General features: G+C 42.2%; 1 protein-coding gene across 1 annotated transcript in view; it reads right to left on the reverse strand.

Annotated features, from left to right (window-relative positions):
* Positions 1–241: 241 nt before the first annotated feature.
* LOC311079747 (zinc-binding protein A33-like) overlaps positions 242–19868 on the reverse strand; it is a 270005-nt gene continuing 250378 nt past the window's right edge. The window contains exons 3-6 of the mRNA XM_084109399.1: positions 4599–4829; positions 4466–4488; positions 4266–4384; positions 242–981 (exon numbers count right to left, since the gene is read on the reverse strand). Of these exons, the coding sequence (XP_083965525.1) occupies positions 458–981; positions 4266–4384; positions 4466–4488; positions 4599–4829 (897 nt within the window). The 3' untranslated portion in view covers positions 242–457. The remainder of the gene's footprint in view (positions 982–4265; positions 4385–4465; positions 4489–4598; positions 4830–19868) is intronic.

Raw genomic sequence — 19868 nt, forward strand, 5'->3', positions numbered from 1 at the left:
CAGTCAGCAGCGACTGCAATAAAAAATAAAATAAAATAAAAAAACAAGTAAAATGAAAGTAAATATCCTAATTTAAATAAAGTGCAAAAAACTTTAACAGGGATATCTTGTATTTCTTGAATTAATTCAAATGACTGGCAGCAACAAACATTAAACACTACCAGATCTCTCAAGATCTCAGCATCTTCACTCATTACAATCCAGCTTGACTTTATTTCTTTCATACAAAACTTCTTATTGAGAAATTTAGTTGTTGATGTCTTATTGAAAAAAAAAAAAATACAAATCGGTGATCGGTGTTTACTTTATTTGGACTCTTGACCCTTGACTTTTTTATATGATTTATTCCTTTGCTGCTTTAACTGTCTGTTTCTGAATATGTTGAGTTACATTATGAAATTCAGACTTTCACATACTAAATATAAGATGGCACAAGTAATTCATTGGCAGGATCAGATTATGTTTCAGTGATTTTCTGTTGTTGCAGTTTAACTGGTAAAATCCTTAGACATTTAATTTCATCAAAATTGCAGAAGAATGGAAAGAGTGTGTCAGTGAAGGTGGTTGTGAATGTGTGTAGATGTGTGTTAGTTACAGGATCAGAGAATGACACCGTTCCACTGTCATAGTCCAGATCAACTCTCACACACTCAAGATCCTGTTCAACACGAAAACCAGACCTAGACAGTCCATACGGATCATACTCCACACTCCAGACATCAGTGTTACAGAAATCACGTCCCTTCCTCTGGTTTGATGCTGTAGTTACTCCAAGACTCCAGCATTCACTCTCTTTAACCTCCACATCCCAGCTGTGTGTTCCTGAGTTAAAACCCTCTGAACCCAGAACACACTCAAAGATGTCAAATCTCTCTGGATTATCAGGAACAGGTTGTTCGTCCCAGCTGAATGTCACACTGGTCAGATCATCAGACAGGACGAGACGTGGATGAGCCGAGTTTGGATCCAGAATCACAGGAGCTGATGAGACACAATCAACAGATGCTTTTGTTCTGTTGTTCATATAATGATCAAGAGTGAACCAAACACAGATTATTATGAATTATGACTCTCGTCCTATTGATCAAGCAGTGCTGCAAAAAAGGATTAAAAAAGGATTTTTAAACTCATATGGCATCATTTAGACACACACAGAATCAGCAAGAATCAGCAAATGAATCTCAACAATGCTGACAATCAACAACAAAAAAGATAACATCAAATCTGATAAAATACATTTCATATATTTTATCTTCAGTTGATTTAATCTTTTTTCTGTTTTTGCTTGTTAACAGCAGGTGTTCATCAGTGTCTGAATTTACTCACCTGTTTTTATTCACACAGTGAAGTGGATTATATTAGTGAACTAATGTAGGGAATAGTGAATGAGGGTATAGGGTGTGATTTGGAAAAGCCTCTGAGTGTCGACTTTGAGCGCTGTTAATTCACAGTATATTCCTTTAGGCTACACTGTTAGATCTTACCGGTCTTTTTTACAGTAAAATGTACTTTTAATTGTACAGTTCTTTACTGTAATCTAATTTACAGTATGTTACTGTAAAAAATAATACATATGTACTAAATTATAACTAATTTCATTTGCATAAATCGACTGCCTTAAATTGACCAACTGTTGTTTAAATGTATTAAATAACATTGATAATGCATTAATAATTTGAACAAGTATTTCTGTGAATTTATTTTATTTGAGACCACTAAAAACATTTTAAATAAAGAGATTTTCACTGGACCAGCAACTACACAATCACGTTTCCTAAATAAAACAACATGCAGCATATCATCAATATATCTAAATCTTCTCTTGGACTGAAGCACAGACTCTACTCTTCAGCACCCATAAAACACAATTTTACAGTAATTTATTATCTATAACTGTTTTTTTTTTTACTTACAGTTTATTACTGTACATTTTGTGGGTGTGTCTTTTTATCTTTTTATCTAACCCTTTCAACCCCAATGGAAAATCCTTTAGGGTCCACACTATAAAGAGTAAAAGTAACATTGATGCAGTGTTGAAATTAGATATGTGAATATGTAAGTGATTGTTGAGCATTAGTCATGAACACCTGCTGTTAACAAGCAGAATCACTGAAAGAAAGACATCTACAGAAATTGTTATTGAGATGTTTAATTTAAAATGTTTGGTTTGAAGTTACCATTATGGAGATCAGTGTTTGTTTTAGTTGGGATGTTGACCCCTGACTTTTTAACATTAGTTTTTCTCCTGCTGCTTTTACTGTGTTTTTAAAAGCCATACTTGTACACGCACGCACGCACACACACGGAATTTGAATGCAGTTTGTTATGTTGATGATGACAACAAAATCATCATACAGCCTGTTCATTTACTAATCTCATTTGGAGTTTAATCCTATATCAAAAGGGTTACATTTCCACCACTCTGAAACTACAGCAATCAATTACAATGAAATTTTTTAACACATCATGTACAACAACAAAAAAAAAAAAAACAAAAAAAAAAACAGAGCTACACTGTCTTTTAGAAACACAGAGATATTAAAAGTCAGCACATGATTCTCAACAAAGGTGGCAATAAAAAACATAATTTATCCTGGAACCCAGCATGCATTGTGACATGAAACTTTTGATTTTCACCATTGTTGAGACTCATGTGCTGATTGTTGATGTCTGTGTGTGTCTTGAGTCCAACAGGAGTTAAAAATGTTTTAATGCACTAATTATGATTTCAGTATCCCTCAGAATTACTGATTGCTGGATCTCATGCTGTAGATTCATAGAGATATGATTAATAAATATGAAATAAACATAAATTCAAAGATTATACACAGGAAGAGAACTGTGAATCAGACATTTCCAGGATGATTATGGCATCATCACAATAGCCAAAAAAAAAAAAAAAACAGGGGCCTATACCATGAAGCCGGATTAGGTGGCTAGCCAGATATGTTTCAGTTTAATTTGCACCAACCCTGGGTTTTAGGCACCATGAAAGTGGTTTGGCTTTTAGCAGTGTTCATCTCCATAGTAACTTACACTCCACTGCTAACCTGGTGCGGGTCAGGTGATGTTCCAGGTAAGAGTTTGCAAACCAAACTTGGACCAATCAGCTGTGAGCAAAGTTAAACATGTCTGATGCAATAAATTTATTCCCCTTGTTTCTACTCCAATTTAAAGGCCACTACATAGCAAATGATTTTTAAAGTCGTCTGGCTTTTAGCAATGCTTATTTAGAATAATATTTTTTTATGATTTAGATATTATTTATGTAACTATTACCCTTAATCAGTGTACACGTTTAGTTTATCAATTATTATTACACACAGTTTAAATGAATAAATATATAAAGGAAATATAAATACACTTTAGAATCAATAGATAAAGCTATAAAATGAGTACATATGAGCTTAAATGTTCAATTCTATCTATACCTTTATCAACTGTATAAACTAACTTCACAAACCTTTACTTTCACTGATATAGCAAGATTTTTTATTTTAGTTGCCCTCTTTCATAGACAGCCATTATCTTATTGCTGTGCAAATTTGTTTAAATTCTTAATATTTTTCAATCCCGTAAAATTATGCAGAAGAGAAGTGAATTACAGTTTCACTTTTTTTCAGCATGTGATTGGCTGTTCGCTACTGATGTCACGCCTGACTTGACAGATAAAGTAGATGATCAGCATCATGGTACCAACAAAGTCCGGTTGGATTGGTTTGGTTTTGTCAACTCAAAACTAATCCTGTAACCCTGAGTTTGTTCAACAAGCATCATGGTACAGGCCCCATGTGATTTAGTTTTTATTATCACAAGGTAGAATAATTCACTAAACTCATCACTGACCAAAAGTGGTAATTGGTTAATAATAGATGATTTTCATCAAAAAAGTATCCCAGTCTCTTCCACACAGTGATGCATAGAGTTTAAAATATAATTTAGCATGGTTTCTTTTTATTTATTTATTTATTTATTTATTTATTTTATTTTATTTATTATTTTAGTATCACATTGGTACTCTGTGTTGATTTAACTGGGGATTTTGCTGTGTATTAAATCTAATGTCAACAGAGCTTGTATTGACAAAAACAATCAATCATTCTAAACTATATATCTGCTATATCACTGTAACTGATAAATATCATGTTCTTCTCTTTTTTACAGCTCATTTAGAGCATCTAATCTGGTAATTCAAACATCATGCTAAAATCTTCCCTCATACATGATTTCCAGTGTGTAACAGCACAGATCTTCTCCAGACTCACTGTTTTGGATGATGTCCTGCATCTTCTTCCAGACTCTGAAAGGCAGGTTGTCCAAGTATCGTGACACATGAATCAAAGCTCCAGAAGCCATCTGTGGATCCAACTGTGAGATCTGGACTCTGGAAGAACATTCAGGAGTCAGAACTGCAGTGGCTTTGGATCAGAACCAGAGAGACCAGAGACATCAGCAGATCACTCACCTTTCAATTGAGCCTGGAAACTCCTGCAGAACAAACACACCATTTATCATCAAGAACTCAATCAATCAATCAATCAATCAATCAATCAATCAATCAATCAATCAATCAATCAATCACTGATGTGAAATCAGACCTTCAGAAAGCAGAAGTCATTGCCTTTCATCATCTCCTCCATGTCTTTGATTGTGTATGAAAGATCTGAGATGTGTGTGTTCATCTCCTCCAGATTCTCCTTCATCATCTGCTTCTTCTGCTCCTCTTCCTCCCTCAGTGCAGTGATTGTAGCTTCTTCTTCATCTCTGAGGAACTGATGAAGCTTCTCAAACTGCTGTTTAATCTGACGCTCTGTGTGCTCAGCTTGAGACTGAAATCAAATCACATTCACTTCAATCATCTCATAGACGCAACTGATTCTGGAGCAGCATGAAGAGTGAGTGGGAAAATGTGGGTTAGTTAACCACAACTGTAACTTTTCAGTCAATAAAGGAACATGTAATTATGTCACAAACACTTCAGCTGTTCTAATCCTTGTACATATCTCAAAAGAATCAATCATTTTTATATATCAATCCTCACCTTGATATGCTGAACTGTTTTCTCAAGCTCTTCTTTAATGTTTTCATTGTGTTTAAGTTTCTCTTGTAAGGACTTCAGTGCTGTATTCAGCTCCCTCTAGAATTCCAACAGAAAATCTATAAGATACCAGAGATTTTTATAATGTGTTCTGTAATTAATCTACCCAACGCAGGAACAGGTAGACTGTACAGTAACACTGTTAAAAAAACCCCGTGAAATTTACGGTAAAAAAAACGGCAGTTGTGGTTGCCAGTATTTTACCGTAAAAAATAAGGTAGCAACCTTTTATGTTTTACAGGATTTAAATTTACGGGCAAAAAAACACAATGTAAAAAAAACCCTGTGAAATTTACGGTAAAAAAATGTTAGCTTGGTTGCCAGTATTTTACCGTAAAAATTATGGTAGCAACCTTACTTAAAAAAAAAAAAAAAAAAAAAACCTTCAGCAGGATTTAAAAGTGTGGTAAAAAAAACATTGGCTGTGGTTACCAGTACTTTACCGTAAAAAAAAAATACAGTAGGAACCTTTTAGTTTGCACGGGACAATCATTATAGAACATAAACCGATAAGTGTTATCATCAAAATTCACTGAAGTATTAAAGTCCGCTTTATATCTTTGTAATATACTGATAATCATCATAATAAGACGGGTGGTAAAAAAGAAAAACAAGCAATGATTCAAGTATACCATTAGTTTTTCACAAACTGAGGCACATGTTAATACCAATAAGGTGCACAGTGTCAAACACAAACACAAAACACCATCATGGTGACACACACATGACTCCAAATAATCCCATAAACATTAATTAAACAATATATGATGTAATATAAACCCCAAATGTATAAATCTGATAACAAAAACCAAGAAGAAACATAATTATTTAAATGAAATAGCATCAAATGTGAAGTGTCACACAGGGAATTCTGGGAATGTCCATTTAGAGAAACAAGAAGAACAGAAAAAAGAGACGAGCAGAAACACAAGAACTACAACTGACTTCAGCCACAGCCTTAGATGAAATCAGCTGAAGAGAAAAAACATTAAATCTGTGAAGATCTCAGCAGAGGAGGATTAAACAACTCCACAAACAGCATTACCAGCTTCACTTATTACTAACCAGACTGACTTTATTTCTGTCAGACTTCTACAGTTATGTTTGAGAATTAACAGAGGTTTAGATGTTGAGGATTTATTGTTTCATTTGAAGTCACCATGATGGAGATCAGTGACTGCTTTAGTTGGGCTCTTGACCCTTGACTTTCTGACATTAGTGTTTCTCTGCCTGCTTTAACTCTGTGTTTATAAGACATACTGATTATGGCTAGGAAATCAGAGAGAAAATGAATCATGTGATGTTGATTATGTATTAATGATGGCAATCATCATGTTTGATTTGCAGAGCTCTTATAGAGTCTTTCCATTGATTTTATGTCATTACTTTTACATTATTGATTTTAGTAGCTCTATGATTCCAGCATATGATCCATCAGTGTTGTGATAATCAGAAGAATTTTTTTAACTTGGTGCACAATTAAGGTTTGAACTACTGTATCTTTCAGACACACACAGACATCAAAATCAGCGTATGAATCTCAACAATGGTGATGATAAAAGTGCAGTGCACTTGATAAAGCCTCCAATCAAAACTCATCAGTATCTCCCAGCATGCATTGCAGCAGGACTACGTTATGCTGAATTGCCTTAGTATTTTCTTTTATTATTATATCTGCTTTTATTTTTTATGTTGTTTTTGTTGCAGCTTTTTAGTAGCTTGTTTTGTGACGTTCAGAGTTTTGTCTGATTATTTTGTTGATTGTCACCATTGTTGAGATTCATACGCTGATTCTTGATATCTGTGTTGGTTTAACTGACACCATAGTTCAAATTTTTTTTTCTTCACTGTGTATTTTTTAAAGTTCCTCAGATTATCTGTTGCTCATTGCTGGCTCACAGAGATATTATACTAAAAAATATGCATTATATTAAAATTACAACTCTGATCATAAAGTGAAAGATAAGACTTTTCATGAGATCAGTGAATCAGGCCATTACATGATAATGATGTTATCAGTAACCTGCCAACACCACCTGATCACATTTTTACTCTGATTTTGATCGATTGCCATAACATTTGCGTTAAATAAACACACAGTTAAGACACTCAGAGTAAATCTAAAGTTACAAAGTCAAGGGTCAAGAGCCCATCTAAAGCAAACACTCATCTCCACAATGGTAACTTCAAACTTTATTATTTTTAATAAAACATCAACGTCTGAACCTCTGGTAATTCTCAATAATAAATGTTATTATGACAAATTGGTTTGTAATACAGTATTTTTTTAGATTACAGGAAACTACAGCTGGCAGGGTTTTTTTTTTTCTTTTTTTTTACATAAAAGTTCAGTTCAATGTTCAATGCCATAAAACCTAAAATATTACTACCATATTTTTTACGGTAAAGCACTTGCAAGCTGCTAGTTTTTTACCGTAAACTTTAGTTTAGTGCCGTAAAAGCAAAAAAAGATTCTACCGTATTTTCTACGGTAAAGTACTGGCAACCACAGCTGCCAGTTTTTTTCCGTAATATTTACATCACTGCCGTAAAACCTAAAATATTACTACCATATTTTTTACGGTAAATCGCTTGCAACCAGCTGACAGTTTTTTACTGTAAACTTTAGTTAAATGCCGTAAAACATATATATTTCTACCGTATTTTTTTACGGTAAAGTACTGGCTACCAAGTAATGTTTTTTTACCGTAATTTTTAGTTCGATGATGTAAAACTTTGTAAAATTAGTAAACAATTGCTACCGTATTTTTTACGGTAAGGTACGGTAAATGCAACGGTACGTTTTTTTTTTAAAGTGTACTTCCAAAATCCGTACATTTAACAGTATATTAATGTAAAAATACATGAAATGTCCCGTGAAAGCTATTACAGTTTTTCACTGTATATAGTAAGGGTACTTACCGTTAAGGAATTTACATTTTTTTGTTCGTTGATTTTTTACAGTTTTTTACTGTTAAAATTACGAACATTTTTTACAGTGTAGAACAGTGGTTCCCAAACCTGTCCTGAAGGCACCCCAACACTGCACGTTTTCTTTGTCTCCCTAATCAAACACACCTGATTCAACTCATCAGCTCATTATCACATTGGTTAATGAGCTGATGAGTTGAATCAGGTGTGTTTGATTAGGGAGACAAAGAAAATGTGCAGTGTTGGGGTGCCTTCAGGACAGGTTTGGGAACCACTGGCCTAGAACATGCAAACTACACACACACTGGCTCCACCGAAACTCCACCTTCTTGCCGTGAGGCGACAGTGCCTCTGAGCAACTCTATGTTTAAATCCGTCTTACCTTATATAATGGCACAACTTCACCGATGGGCCCGAATGTGTGATTAATGTGTTTCTGTGAATCTCTGCACACTAAACACACAGGCTGTTTGTCCCCCAGACAGAAGTTTGAGTTTCTCATTGTGTAAACTTCAGATCTCCTCAGACCCTGATGAACGATTCTCACTTCTCTCCTTCAGGAACGACTCATAAAGTATGGGTATGTTTTATTTAATGTTTCGTTTCAGGTTGCCATTATTGTGATCAGTGTTTGCCTTAGTTGGGCCCTTGACCCTTTACTTTTTAATAGTAGTTTTTCTCTGGCTACTCCAACTCTGTGTTTATAAAGCCCATTTGTTGTGGCTAGAGAAACTATGACCTGGGCTGCGTTTTCCAAAAGCATCTGAAGCCTAATTTGAGCCAAGTTAGGTTTAAGATGCTTTTGGGAAACGCAGCCCAGGTCATGATGGTTATGTTTAGATGATGAAATTACAATTCTGTAGTGGCCTGACTCACTGATCTCACCCAGCATTATAAACTGATTATACAAATGCTTTATTAAATTCCCATTACAGTAGCTACTTCCTGCAGTACTTTAATAATCTGAAGGTTTTAAAATCACACTAGGGGTGGGCGAATCAATCCTGAAGTATCGATACTTTCGATACTGACGTGGTATCGAAAAGGATCGATCCTCACATAAAAATATTGATCCAAATGTGTGGGTTTTTTTACCAGTATTTTTTTATTAATTTAGCACGCAATTCAGTGCGTTAAATAAGCTTCTAAGTGCAAAAATAAGCGAATGTTAGCGGATAATTGTGTAGGTTAGAACTTTTTCTCCTAGTCATCTGGATAAAAGACGAAACCAATCAATCACAGAGAGCGTTCGATGCTGGTGCTTCGCTGAGCTCACAGGCCCAGTGCGTTTGGGAAACGAAGCCTTGCCTTGATGACAGAGAAACAATCGGGAGTTATTTCGCAATAAACAAACCAAAAGTGTACATAACGGTTGAAAATGTTGACGTCAGTAAGATTTTTTGTAATGAAATTAATATTTTTATTCAACAAGGATCGATGCATTAAATTGATCAAAAGTGACAGTCAAGGGTTTTACACTGTTAAAAAAAAAATCTACTTCATATAAATGCTGTTCTTTCAACTTTGTTCATCAAATAATTCTGCATAAAATGTAACATTGTTTCCACAAAAATATGAAACTGTTTTCAACATTGATAATATTAAGAAATGTTTCCTGAGCAGCAAATCAGTATATTAAAATGAATCATCATCATGACTGGAGTACTGATGCCGAAAATTCAGCTTTGATCACATGAATAAATTACAGTTTACTATGGCATAGAAAACGTCTCGGTTACGTATGGTAACCCTCGTTCCCTGAGTCCAGCCTGGGATCACGCTAGGGAGCCAATTGCCTTCGAGAGAGTTAACAACGAGCCAATGAAAGAGAAACTGAATTGGCATGCAATATTTGCATATTTGCATATTAAGCTCGAGGCGCGGCCCACCTACCAGCGCGGGTATAAAAGGTGGAAGTAAACATTGCGCAATGCTTTTCGCTGAGGAGCCGAACAGTGTCCAGTCCTCCGCGAAGGTACAGCAACATGGCGACGGGACGAGGCGTCTCCGTTCCCTGGACTCAGCGAACGAGGGTTACCATACGTAACCGAGACGTTCCCTTTCGTCAGCAGGGAACTCCGACGCCTCGTCGGGGGAGTTCCCCTGACGAATTGGGATCCCTACCAAAACGCCATGGTGCTGGCCCCTTCCAGCGCCCAGCTAAGCTACCCTGCAGCAGTTTCCAGAAATTTTGTGGGAGCTAGCTAGGGAATCATACTGCTGTTCCGCAAGACCCAATCAGTGGATATTGGATAACAATGGGAAAGCGTGCCCGTCCCCAAGGAAAATAATAATGGGGGGGAACGCTGCGGAAGCTGAGGCAGCCTAGAGGAAGGCCCTCAAATACACACATGTACTAACCACGCAGGGTAGTGAAACATATGGCAGTCCTTGAAGGTAGTCCCAGTCCGGAGGAGTGAGGAGCGTACTCAACAGGGACGACAGAATGAGTCTGTCAAGGGGAAGACACGGCTGAACTGCACGTGGCAATCCTGGGTCGCCGCAGGGACCACTGGAAAAGGCACCCAGTTTACTAGCAACTCCTTACTGAAGGTAGCAGACCTGGTGCCGGGCGGTCCGCAACACCTGGCACCGGAGGGGGTGATGGAGGAACTCACAAGGTTAGCCGTTTGTTGGGTAACCAAACGGAGCAAAAAGACGCACGTATCCACTCACGGAATGGCGTCGCAAGCCGACACACCTATTCCCTCTAATTACTGGCCGTAGCAAGTACTCGGGAGGAAACAGGTTCCACAAGTAGGCTATAAAACCTAGCGAACGTGTTCGGTGTCGCCCAGCCCGCAGCTCTACAAATGTCTGTTAGCGAGGCGCCCTGTGCCAGAGCCCAAGAAGCGGCAACACTCCTAGTGGAATGAGCCTGCAAACCTGGGTGGGCAGGGCTCACCCTGGGACTCATAAGCCCTGGTGATAGCATCCACTAGCCAGTGGGCTAACCTCTGCTTGGAGACAGCCTTCCCCTTCTGCTGGCCTCCATAACAAACAAAGAGCTGATCTGAGGTCCTGAAGCTTTGCGTTCTGTCTATATAAACCCGGAGGGCCCGGACGGGACAGAGAAAAGCTAGGGCTGGGTCTGCCTCCTCCTGGGGCAACGCTTGCAGGTTCACTACCTGGTCCGCGAATGGAGTGGTAGGAACCTTGGGCACATATCCGAGCCGGGGTCTCAATATAACATGAGAAAAGCCAGGCCCGAACTCTAGGCACGATTCATCGACCGAAAAAGCCTGCAGATCCCCCACCCTCTTGAAGGAAGCCAATGCTAACAGGAGCGCTGTCTTAATGGACAGGATATTAAGCTCGAGGTGGATTTAACCTCCTAGCACCCTTGAGGAATCTGATGACCAGGTCGTGCTTCCCCACGGACTTATCATCAACTACATCGTGATGTGCGGATATTGCAGCAACATACACTTTGAGGGTGGAGGGAGACAGCCTTCGCTCCAAGCCCTCTTGTAGGAAGGAGAGCACAACTCTGATTGGGCAAGTTCGTGGGTTCTCCCCGTGGGAAGAACACCAGCCGACAAACAGGTTCCACTTCAGAGCACAGAGGCGCCTCGTAGAGGGGGCTCTAGCTGAAGAGATGGTATCTACCACTGCCTGTGGCAGGCCATCTAGAACCTCCGCGTCCCGTCCAGGGACCAGACATGGAGTTTCCAAACGTCTGGACGCGGGTGCACTAGGGTGCCCCTTCTCTGAGACAAGAGGTCCCTCCTCAGAGGAATCGGCCAAGTAGGGGCTGTCGCGAGGAGCATGAGTTCTGGGAACCAAGTCCGGGTTGGCTAATACGGGGCCACCAAAAGGACCTGCTCCTCGACCTCCCTGACCTTGCACAGAGTCTGTGCAAGAAGGCTCACTGGGGGAAACGCATACTTGCGTAGGTCCTGGGGCCAGCTGTGTGCCAGGGCATCCATGCCGAGAGTTCCCTCGGTCAGGGAGTAATACCACTGGCAATGGGTCGTGTCCGGAGAGGCAAACAGGTCTACCTGTGCAGCTCCGAAGATTCGCCAAATCAGCTGGACCACCTGGGGATGGAGTCCCCATTCTCCCGGAAGGGGGGACCGATGTGAAAGCTCGTCGGCCACACGATTGAGCTCCCCGGGGACATGAACGGCACGAAGCGACCTCAGATGCTTCTGACTCCACAGGAGGAGGTGGGAGGCGAGTCGCGACATACGACGGGAGCGTAGACCACCTTGTCTGTTGATGTACGCAACGGTCGCAGTGCTGTCCGTACGGACCAGTATGTGTTTGTGTCTGAGAAACCCCTTGAGGCGACACAAAGCTAGGCGTACTGCTTGCAACTCTAGGCAGTTGATGTGCCAATGCAGCTGGGGCCCCGTCCACAGACCCGAGACTGCATGCCCTTTGTACGTGGCCCCCCAGCCCTTGGCAGAAGCATCTGTGAAAACCACAGCATGCCTGGAAACCTGGACTAGGGGCACTCCGGCCCGTAGAAACCCAGGATCCGACCAAGGGGTGAAGGTTTGGCGACAGTGCGGGGTGACTTTGACCCGGAACTTGCCGCTCTGCCACGCCCACCTCGGGACTCGATCGCGAAGCCAGTGCTAGAGCGGTCTCATATGCAACAGGCCGAGCGGCGTTACTGCGGCTGCGGCTGCCATATGCCCCAGGAGCCTCTGAAACTGTTTCAGTGGGACCGCTGACTTGCCTCGAAAAAACTTGAGGCAGTTGAGCACTGACTGGACGCGTTCCTCCGTGAGGCGCGCAGTCTGGGCGACCGAGTCCAGTTCCATACCAAGATAAGAGATCCTCTGCACAGGGGAGAGTTTGCTCTTGTCCCAGTTGACCCGAAGCCCCAACCGACTGAGGTGCCGGAGCACCATGTCCCTGTGATCGCACAACACATCCCGCGAGTACGCTAGAATGAGCCAGTCGTCGAGATAGTTGAGAATGCGAACGCCTTGCTCTCTCATGGGAACAATGGCCGCCTCCGTGACTTTCGTGAAGACACGGGGCGACAGGGCCAGCCCGAAGGGTAGGACCTTGTACTGATATGCTCGACCCTCGAAAACAAACCGAAGAAATGGTCTGTGTCGGGGAAGAATCGAGACATGAAAGTACGCGTCCTTCAGGTCGATCGCTGCAAACCAATCCTGGGGACGGATGCACTCGAAAATGCGTTTCTGCGTGAGCATCTTGAACGGGAGCTTGTGCAGGGCCCGATTCAATACACGCAGGTCCAGGATTGGCCGTAACCCACCGCCTTTCTTGGGTACAATGAAATAAGGGCTGTAAAACCCTGACCTCATATCGGCTGGAGGGATCGATCGCGTCCTTCGCCAGCAGGGCGTCGATCTCCTTCCGCAAGACAGGAGCATCCACTGGACGCACACGGGTGAAGTGGATGCCCCTGAACTTGGGAGGCCAGCGTGCAAACTGAATTGCATAGCCGAGCCGGATGGTGCGAATGAGCCAGTGCGACGGCCTCGGGAGCGCTAGCCAGGCTCCGAGAAACTGCCGCAACGAGCCCACCCGCACCGCCGGCGTACCCGCGGAGGGGCAGCGAGATGGAAGGCAGGGACACGGCTCCGGAGGCATTGTAGCGGCTGAGAGCGGGGTCTGAGTGTGTACTTGAACAACACCTACCTGCTTCCACCGAGAGACAGACGGCAGAGAAGACCCGAGAGTGTTCTGCTGCGGGCTGTCGCCTGGCGAGAGAAGGGGAGGAGACAAGAAGCGGGCCCCAAGGGCGGCTGCTGGCCTCGACGCCTTCCCGCCCAGCGGCAGACAGGAGCGGCGTGACCGAGGTGGCGCCACTGCTATCTGAGAGCTGGGGAGAGGGGACTGAGAGTGGCGAGACCCGAGGGTGGCGCACACTGCCGTCCGACTCTCTAACGGGAGAGACTGCTTGTTCAGCAGACCCAACCGTGAATGACCCAGAGGAGGAAGAAACTGCTCTTTTAATGAAGTTTTGGGTACCACCGACCGGCTGGTCGGCGGCGGAACAGAAAAAACAAACACAGGATTCTCCACCCGGCCCAAGGAGAGGAGCAGAGGCCCCCTCCTGAAGAGCAGCTGTTCGGTCCTCCGGGTCGCCCGTCTCAGGAACGCTTCTTCCCCCTGGTGTTCTTCTTGGGGGTCGAAGACGGCTGAGCGGGCGGGGGAGCCCTCTTGCGACCGGCACCCCGACTCCTGGGGTTAGACTGCTGCCCAGGAGGAGGAGCAGAGGGGGCTGCAGGAGGGCGCCCTCGGCGACGAGCAGTCTGAGGTTCCACGGCCGCAGAAGACGGACCAGCAGCAGTCCGCTTCCTGGGCAGGACATGCCGAAGCGCCTCAGACTGCTTCTGGGCGGTGGAGAACTCTTGGGCGAAGTCCCCCACCGCGTCGCCGAAAAGGCCCCCTCGGGATACAGGGGCATTCAGAAACCTGGCTTTCTCTGAATCCCGCATATCCGAGAGGGTAAGCCAAAGGTGGCGCTCCTGGACCACCAAAGTGGACATCGCCCGTCCCAGAGAACGTGCGGTGACTTTCGTCGCCCGTAGGGCGAAGTCCGTCGCCACACGCAGCTCCTGCAGCACCCCTGGGTCGGGACCACCCTGCTGCATGTCATGAAGTGATTTGGCCTGGTGAACCTGAAGCAACGCCATGGCATGCAGGGCGGAAACGGCTTCTCCACACGCCGTGTAGGCCTTCGCGGTCAGACTGGAAGAGAATCTACAGGCGCGGGAGGGGAGTGAAGGGGCATCCCGACACAACTGCATCGCTACCGATCGCTCCACTGGGGGGATTCCCTCATATCCCTTCACCGCTCCACCATCCAGGGTGGTGAGGGAGGAGGAGTGAGATGGTCTATGTCTGGCAGTCAGAAGTGCCGTCCACGACTTCGTCAACTCCTCATGCACTTCCGGGAAGAATGGGACCTGAGCGGGACGCTGAGAACCAGCGCGGGCCGCCCCGATACACCAATCATCAAGCCGCGAAGGTTCGGAACACGGTGGAGGGTTCCACACGAGCCCGACATTCGCAGCCGCCCGGGCAAGCATAGCGGCCAACTCAGGATCCGGCTCGGCCGCAGCCACCACACCCGAAGGGGGTAGACCCGCCGAGTCGTCACCTGAGGATGACCGCTCTCCCTCCGATGCAGCGATAGACATCGGATCGTCAAGTGGCGCCCCGAAGGAGACTACCGGAACCGCACGGGGCGGCTCCAGCGGCTCCAACGGGGGCACTGATGGCAACGGCGCTACTGAGGAGTGGGAACCTCGTGAGGATCTTTCACCTGGCGAGATATTCCGCACTGTAACCCTCATACGCTCACCAACAGCCACAGCCGAAGTAGCCGCCCGCTGGACTGAACCAGCAGACGGACTAGAACGGGTGTAGACTGAAGGGACACCCTCAGCAACTTTCTGCTGAAGGATTCTTAGTTTTGAGCGGAGCGCCGCCAGAGTCATGTTCCCACAATGAGAACATGACTCGTTCACAAATGCTGCCTCTGCGTGTGCTAAGCCCAAACACGAGACACAGTATTTGTGACCATCACCCTGCGACAGAAGTCTACCGCATCCAGAAACGCGGAAGTAAACATTGCGCAATGCTTATCGCCTGATGACATCTTATCGCCTGATGACATCTTTGTCACGTAGACAAAGGCGCAGGTCACCCGTAAAGGCGCAGGTCACCTCTTTTAGAAAAGAGAGAGAACCTCTCTTTTACGTGCCGAAGCACACAGGGACCCACCGCGGCCACACACGGGGAAACTGTAAGCCCGTGTGGGCACTCAATACGGCTGGCAGCAGGAAGCGGCGATCGCTGATGAGCGCTGTAACACCGGCAGAGAGAGGACTCTTTCCTTGAAGAGGACTCGTTGAAACAAACTCTTTTTGACACTCTCAGGCGAAGGAAACAGCAGCAAACTTCAGTGATGAATCCTGTTCGGCTCCGAGGCGATAAGCATTGCGCAATGTTTACTTCCGCCTTTTATACCCGCGCTGGTAGGCGGGCCGCGGAATGCAAATATTGCATGCCAATTCAGTTTCTCTTTCATTGGCTCGTTGTTAACTCTCTCGAAGGCAATTGGCTCTCTAGCGTGATCTCAATTCATCAGGGGAACTCCCCCGACGAGGCGTCGGAGTTCCCTGCTGACGAAAGGGAACAGATAGCCTATTTTAAATTGTAATATTACAGTTTTTACTGTATTTTTGATCAAATAAATGCAAAAGAGACAGAATCACATACAGACATCAAGAATCTACATATGAATCTCAACAATGGTGACAATCACACAAATGCTTCATATTGAAGTGCATGATGGGAGCCAACAATCAGAACGCATCAATGGCTGACATCATGCATTGCAACATGAATAAATTATGCAGCTGAATTGTCCTGTAATTTTCATTAGTTTTTCCTGTTTGCTTTTATTTTGCTATTGTTTTGTTCTGACTTTAGAAGCTTGTTTTGTGTTGTTGATAGTTGATCTGTTTGTCACTAGTTTGATTATTGTCACCATTGTGTGCACAAATGTGCTTTATAAACACAATGTTGAAACAGTCAGAGAAAAACTAACAATAAAAATAATAAGGGCCAAGAACTAAAGCAAACACTGACCACCATAATGGTGACTTGAAACGAAAGATTCCATAAAACATTACCGTCTAAACTTCCTGTGATCTGCAACTGGACACGACGACAATACAGTCCTGAAGTGTCAACAAGTCTCTCCCCTGTGAAGGCCTCTTTCCTTTCCCTTTACCTCTCTACAGATAAAACGTTGATGGGATAAATCCGGGTCATGTGGCTATGTGGAAGCGAAAAATAAATCTGTATTATACATTTTTAAGGCCAGAAAAGTAGTTTGTTGAGGGTTGGTTTGTAAAGAAGGACTATACACACCTGCACACATATATATTCAAACACGCACACCTATAGACTAAACATGTGATGCGCATGTGCACGCTGTCAGCATTCTCACAGGTTCGTGTTTTAGAAGTTTGTGCAGAGATAACTTTTTTTTTTCTCAAAGTTTTTCAAGGCTTGTACCTTGGAACCTATTTTATGGTTTGCATTCTCGACCCACCAGGCACTGTCTTGTGCAAATGAACGGCCTGAACACATTAAGGGTGTTAGCGGCCCCTAGGTTAATAACTAATGATCGTTGCGACAGAAGTGAAACAATCAAAACTAACTTGGACAATAACTTTATCCTAGAGCTGCTGTAAAGCCAAAAGAATTTCCTATTATTATCACTGTAAAGCTGCTTTGAAACAATCTATATTGTTAAAAGTGCTATATTAATGAAGGTGACTTGACTTGACCGAATACTTTCTTGCAACAGATCAAATGTTAAAAATTTAGAATTTTAAATACAAAGTAGGAATTTTCTTTTTTAAACACACAGACATCAAGAGTCAGCATTTGAATCTCAACAATGGTGACATGCTTCATGCCACAATACATGCTGGTTTTATACTTTGGTGGCTCCCAACATGCAAACATTCTAATTAAACATGCCTGAACCAGCTAATCAATGTCTTCAGGATTACTAGAAAGCTACTATAGTGGGTCGGAAGGTCCACACAATAAGCCAAAAATCAAACTGCCCAACTAAAGGAAACACTAATCACCATAATGGTGTCATGTTAATTTGATTTATCTTATCAATGCAGAAATGTTTTCTGAAAACACCTACAATAACTAAAAAATAGCATCTTGACAAACGTCAAGGGTCAAGAGACTAACTAAAGTAAACTCTGATCACCGAATGGTAACGTCAAATGAAACGATCATTCATCAACATCTAAACCTCTGTTAGTTCTCACTAAGAACTGTAGACGTGTGACAGAAATAAAGTCAGTCTGGTTAATAAGTGAAGCTGTAATGCTGTTTGTGGAGTTGTTTAATCAGATCTTCAGGGAGTTAATGTCTTTTATCACCAGTTACTCTAAGGCTGTGGCTAAATAAAGTTGTAGTTTGTGTTCTTATTACTCTTTCTTTCAGTGCTTGTTCACAGCAGGTGTTTGAATGATTGAAATAATGTTTCAGGAACATCATCATACTAACCTTCAAATAGCATTCTGTGAACATTCAGGAAACTAGACATTTGTATGTTCTCGGAATGTTAGAAATCAACGTTCCTAGAATGTTAAATTGTTAATCAAAATGAAGTTGAAAGAACTTTTGAGGAACATCATATTTAAAACATGTTCCTCTAACGTCAAGAAAACTGGACATTTTTTTACGTTCCCAAAACCAACACTGAATATTTGGAGAATGTTCTTATAACAAAACTCTGTTAGCTGGGTAGCGAATCACGTGACATTAATGAAACCGCTGTGGTACATTTCAGAAAGCCACCAGCTAACAGGAAGAGTTTGATGAGAACAGAAGGTTTCAAATATGAGACAATTTGGCATGTATCATCTTACATGTTTGACAATATGACAACAGTTATGGCTCATTAGTTATGTGAGTTAATGTGAGTCCACAGTCCCAATAAAATTGTTAAGTGTTTTCTTATCTGCATATCGTCACCTTCCTAAAATAATTGCCCAAGTAATTTTTTCAGGTTTCTCAGAAAACACAAAAAACTGAACCTAACTTCAGAGGCCGAGTAGATTTTCGTTCTTCTTGATGCAGCTACCATCTTGAAAAGCTTGTAAAATTGCCTAAGTCTCATTGTATTTTGACTTAGGCTAAATAAAACGGCCTAAGTCACACTCTAGGCCATTACACTACAGGTAGAACTGCGTGATCTGTTCAACTGAGGATGTGGGCGATTTTACCAGAGGTGGCCAGTATCATGAGATGATGACTTATACAAAAAAAATATTTTTTATCAAAAAATGATTATGACCAATTATTTTAGGAAGGTGACGATATATTGTACAGTCAGACCTTTGATAATACATTTGCAAATAAAAAAAAAGTTACATTTTTGAACATTTTGAAGAACACCGAACTCTTAACTTCAAATTTAACACTAGACTGTTCCTCATATTATAAATTACAGCTGTAATATGTTTAAATTTATTTAGTTTGTAAAATGTGTTGATCCTGTTGTGTTTATTATAAATGTTTATTATATAAAAGGTTGTACCTACAGTACAATTTTAGTGTGCAGTATTTTACTCTGTAATTCTGATTCTGAACTTTAAAATATATATAGACATTGAATAATTGAAAACAAACTAATAACATGTATCTTATTAATTAATAAAGTCAAACCTTGATGTAGCTCTCTGTGTGGCGTCTGTCCATTTCCTGAGTTCTCAGTAGCAAGTGAATCTTCTCTGCATGCCTTTATAGACACACAAAAACAATGTCTGCACAGTAAGCTCCCCAATGTTAAATTAACACCGCTCGGAAATATGGGAACCACCAGCAGTGTGTTAAAAGTAACGTGTGTGTGTGTGTGGGGGGGGGGGGGGTAGTGTGTTTGTGTGTGTGTGGGTAGTGTGTGGGCAGTGTGTGGGTATGCATGTATCCACACGTGCACATGTCCAAGGGCTCGATGTTTGCATGCACATCTGCACATGAACATAATGAAAATGCTCCTGAAAACGTATTTTTTCTCTTATTTTCAGTCTCTCCCATTCACTTTCAATGGCCGGCCATTTTTGACCGTGAACATTACAAGTATAACATTTTGTACGAAATAAAAGTTTTTCAAAACAAACTACCTGGTTAAACATTAAAGTAGACTAGTGTGATCAACAGTGCAATTTTTTTTCATATTTTATTTAATATTGTGAAAATTATTCATAAATAATGGGGTTTTTTTTACTAAAAAAAGATACCTACTCTCAGATAAATGAGGCCTACGATTAATCAGATGCAAATAGAAATAGAAAACTGAAAT

This window comes from Abramis brama (assembly GCF_963993115.1).
Source record: "Abramis brama genome assembly, chromosome: 1".
NCBI lineage: Eukaryota > Metazoa > Chordata > Actinopteri > Cypriniformes > Leuciscidae > Abramis > Abramis brama.